The sequence below is a fragment of the Triticum aestivum genome, chromosome 2A, assembly GCF_018294505.1.
Source record: "Triticum aestivum cultivar Chinese Spring chromosome 2A, IWGSC CS RefSeq v2.1, whole genome shotgun sequence".
Lineage (NCBI taxonomy): Eukaryota > Viridiplantae > Streptophyta > Magnoliopsida > Poales > Poaceae > Triticum > Triticum aestivum.
The window spans coordinates 650,448,831-650,453,858 of record NC_057797.1 but is presented as its reverse complement, the minus strand read 5'-3'; the positions used below and the strand labels follow the sequence as shown (position 1 = coordinate 650,453,858).

Sequence of the window (5,028 nt, the reverse complement as noted above, 5' to 3'; positions counted from 1 at the left end):
CGGATGGCGATGGCCCAAACTTCAAAGATGTTCATGTTGACAATACAGAACCTTTTCTTGTAGATCACTTCTTCATTTGAGGCCATATTAATTAAGTTTTTGACCGTGCCAAAATCTGGTGTCAACACATGCCCCCCCGTTTTTCGGCAAAACTTGTGTGCCGAAAAATAACTTGCACGAAGTTTGTTCTAAGTGCGATGTCAACACTCCATCGGCCATTTGTACGTGCTTAGGACGATAGGTATATATCGGCTATTTAGATTAGCAACAAAAGTGAAGCTAATCGAACATATGATGATTTGGTAATACCCTTTCATGATGTAAGAAATTATATTGCATCCATGAATTAAAATAAGCCCATTGAGGGTAACCAATCATATCTGATGACGAATTCCATGCATAGGCATCAATGGCATATTTGAAGAATATGGATAATGTGTGGACTGAAGATGTTGAAACCTTTGGCTTGGTCCTTCATAGTTTTCACTTTTTTCCTTCTCCATCTTTGCCGCACGTCATGTAATGGATGCTTTCACATAATTCTTATTATGAGTACTTCCTTTAGGAACCCATGCCATGTTTCTTTCTTCAAGTTCTTGCGCACTAAGTTTTTGTAGTTTCTTCTTTTGCCAATATGATAAGCCGAGTGAGCACTCCTGCTGTGATTTTGTTTGAAGTAATGGCAATTCTTCTTTTACCTTGTGCACTCTCAACTTTTTCTCTTCAGATCCGACACTTGATTGACTTGCCTCATTGCCTTTAGGATCTAATGTCAACACTTTAATTGGCTCTTTGTTATTTGAGATCAAATCTGAAGTAGCACACTTACGACCATCTCTTTTCATGCGGTAAACTTGTTTGACCACCTATTTCTTCTTCCATGAGTTCTGGACTGATTTCTTATGATTGAAACGGTCTTTGACGTGTGATTTTTTAAATGTTGATCTTCTTGGAGCTGCATAGTATTGATGAGATGGTCTAAAATAAGATGGAGAATGTGCCCTTGTATCATACCTGTCCCATGACAGATATGGATTTACATGAGCATAAGGAGGTATCCATGACATTGGCATTGGCGGCTCAAAGTAAGGATATGAATATGCTGCATTGAGATTTTCACTTTGCCAATACCGATCCTCGGATTTGCGCCTAGGGGGGGTGATCTTGATGCTTTTGAACTACTTGACCGATAAGCACTTTTCTCTTCACTCTTTTATATATTTATTTAATAATTTAGGAAAGGTTATTTTTGATCTATTACCCTTGCCCTTATTTTGGTCTTTGTTTTCTTGTTTGCTTTCATTGATCATAGGATTTGCTTGCTGCCCCTCAGTCCTTGGCGTCTTCACTGTAAATTCAATATAACTCATGCCTTCAAGAATATTTTCATTATGCTCTTGAACAACTTCTTTACTTGAAAGCTTGATCTCATCACCTGAAATTTTTACCTTCTCTTTAAATGGATCGACTTGAAGCAACCGATGCAAAAAGTTTTTGCCATCAGGACCAATCGGAATACACTGGTTGTCTCTTGGCATTTCAAAAAAATTCAATCGTCCTTTATCAATGGTCGATTTACTATTTGACGAAACATGTTGTAATCCTCGAAATTATGCTTGGACAAATCATGCAACTTACAATACATTCGTCCCTGGATGGATGGCTTGACATGCTGATCAAGAATTCTAATGTAATTATTTTTCAGCAACAAATCAAATATTTGATCACACATGCTTGAGTTGAAGGTATACTTCTTGTTTTCTAGCCGATCTTGGTGTACGAACGGCTTGGGAGGTAAGCAAACAAATGGTATAGATTTGGAATCTCCCCATTTGGCGATGCATTGTGTTTTCCACTCTATCTCCGATGTCTTTGGATAATATATTATATTAGCATCGGATTTCTCAAAAGAACTTAACATTGGCTTTGAATTTTTGAAACGAAAATAGTTAGAACACACGTGTCTCAATTGAGACCAAGTGCAAGCCAAGTATGAAACAAGCAAAGCTACCCACTTAGAGATAAGTTTTAAGTAAAGCAATGGGGAAGCCTTTGGCTGCAATAACAAGTCACTCTCGGTCTTTGTGAATGGCACAATAGGTTGACCGATATACTGTGTAACAATTTTGTTGCTCACAAGTAAATTACCCTTCATCATTGGTCCTTCAAAATTACTTATAAGATTTTTTTCTAATAGATGCGTCAATAATAAAGTTGTGACCAAATCTGAAAATAGGTAAATCACATATAGACATACCTCTTCATACACGTTGGGAGAGCATGATGGTTGCATCACTTGAATAATACTATGTTCCACTTTTGAATAACTCTCCAATGCCTTGTCATCCTATTTTTCTTCAATAGATTCGGTACACATACTATTTGATTCAGCTTTTTCAATAACCGAATTTTCTTTTTTACCTGAATCAATACTTTTCTTTTTTTGAATTTACAAGGCTTCTCGCTCTTGTCTTATTTTAGCACACATCTCAGTTTGGCGAGTTTTAAAAATTTTCATCTCAATTTGCATCCACTCCTCATGAGATTGCCCCCCCAATGCTTTGAGACTCTTTCGGCAATGAGGTGCCGAAACTTTGCAATTGTTTAGGGGGTACATTGGTTGCCACAGAACTAGGCGAATGCATCATTTGCACAACTCTTGCTTTTACAACAACAAAGTCATGAGGCTTCCCGCCATCTATTAGTTCCTCACGAATATCGTTTCACAAATCCCAAGAGAATGTAAGCTTTTTCTCAATTACCCAATCTGGATATGGTTGCCCCCCCCTCCGATGCTTTTAGACTCTTTTAGCAATGAGATGTTGCCGAAATTCTATAATTGTGTTGGGGGACATGGTATTCCATGGTAGTAGGTGAAGGCATTTGTGCTCCTGTATAAGTTTCACTTATTCGGCCATGACCATGAAGGTGCAGAGCCGAATTATGGACATCAACAGTTGTGTATTGTGCCAGAAAATTAGTAGCATGAGGTGTAGCATATGATGTTTGAGGGTAATTGGCCGAATAACTAGTAGTGGCATGGAAAATTCCCCTATCCACCGGCATGTTTGGATTAACATGTTGCAAATTAGTTGCCGATGAATAAAAAGATAAAACACTATGTTGCATGCCATTGAAAGTTTCTACATGGGGTGTTTCAACTTGATTAACCGAACTCATCATGTTGTTCATCGGCATATATATTTGTGGGGTTGCCGATGCATGGGAGTTGGGATACATATGTTGCATGTTGCTAAAATCAATGTTGAGGAACTCGGTAACTGGTAACTGCTCGGTCGGCTTAGGAGTAACGATTAATCGGTGAATCGGCCTATTAACTGGATTAATCGGTCAAACATTAATCGGTAGATTAAATAGGAATTTAGCAACATATATCCAAAAAATTATGTATTGTACCACACTCCAATGCTCCTAGCTATATGATATAGCAAAATATGGTACTATAGGCACATGAAAATAAAAATCATAAACAAAATCACAAGAGGTAAAATTATTAACCCAGATATAGGAAATAACAAACAATATGCATCCAACATATTAAGATAAATAATTAAATATGCAGCCACACAGTATGCAATCCAACATGTCAATATAAATGGCAGCCACGCAAATAGGGAATACAAAATAAATGGCAGCCACACAATATGCATCCACATGTAAAGATAAATAGCAGCCACACAAATAGGGAATAGCGAATATAATTCATAATAAGGTTCACAAGACAAATAGGTAACAAGGTCCAGATAATTTCAGCCATGTAGATAGAAATAGCCAAATAAGTAACATGCTAACAAGGTTCGTCTACACACATAGAAATAGGTATCAAGGTAATAAGGATTAAGAACATAAGGTTCGGGCACACAAATAGCAAGCAAAATAAGTTTGCAACGAATGGCTCAAGGCTGCGGGGGCTCATCATCATCATCATCATCTTTGGTTGCCATCACCCCATCATCATCGGACTCGTAATCGATCTCATCATCCTCCATATCTACCCCATGATCAGATTCATCATCATCATCCTCAACGTATTCTTCAACTTCATGGAGTTCTCTAACTCGTGCACTCCTACGAAGCTCTGTAGGTTCGCTTTCCTCCATTGCTTCATCAATGATGTTGTATGGCACCCCTGTAGTGGGATCAAACTCATCATCAATGTATGCAACTTCGCATATCCAATCTTGTGCTCGTGACGCATCTTCACCAAGAAGAACATCACTAGAAGAGGATAACTTCTTTCTTTTATCAATCATCCTTCCATTGAATTGGATATAAACTAGATTGTCCCTACGGGCCACATCTAGTTTATTTCTCCTCTTTGCATCTACCTATAAAGTGAAAATGGAAGCCTCATGAAATAAATTGTGAGAAGAATATTCAGATTTGACTAATTGTGAGAAGAATATTCAGATTTGACTAATTGTGAGAAGTCTAAGAGATACCATTTCAAAAGTGCTCCAATCTCTTTCACATCCAGATGAACTTGTGGTCAAGTTGAGTGTCCTTATGGCCATGTGTTGCAATGTGGGAGTTTGTAATCCATAAGTTGACCACCAATCACCTACAATTTGAGACAAGTGAAATAACATGCAATCAGCCCATAATTTCATAAATGTCATAATAAGTTTTTTTTTACTTTGATAACATGCTTACCGACATCGAAATTGTTATTCTCCATTGCTTTCAATGCAGCCACCTTCCCAAACATACCCTCTTTCTTTTTAAACTTGGTGAAGTCAATGTTAAACACCTTATTTTGCTTCATGTCATCATCATGATAAAATGTCTCCATGACTTCCATAAGCATAGCCACTACCTCCACATCCGTAAAGATGCTCAGGTCAGCATAACTATATTTGGGATTCAAGATGTATGCTCCCATGTGCAATGGAGAATCCAGCCTCCCACTCATCTTGGTATTCATGGCATTAGTGATCACCAAATAGTCTTTTTTCTGAATTTTCAACAGCAACCTTGATTTCCCTTTTTGCACTTATTAGTTCTCCA

The 5,028-nt window shown here is 37.7% G+C and overlaps 1 protein-coding gene across 1 annotated transcript; it reads right to left on the bottom strand.

Moving 5' to 3' along the window:
• Positions 1 to 3,917: 3,917 nt before the first annotated feature.
• Positions 3,918 to 4,535, bottom strand: LOC123185802 (glutamic acid-rich protein-like). Its single transcript, XM_044597625.1, has 2 exons — positions 4,464 to 4,535; positions 3,918 to 4,349 (listed from the first exon to the last, which is right to left on the bottom strand). Exons 1-2 carry the CDS (start codon positions 4,533 to 4,535, stop codon positions 3,918 to 3,920), a joined length of 504 nt encoding a protein of 167 aa, XP_044453560.1.
• Positions 4,536 to 5,028: the final 493 nt, after the last annotated feature.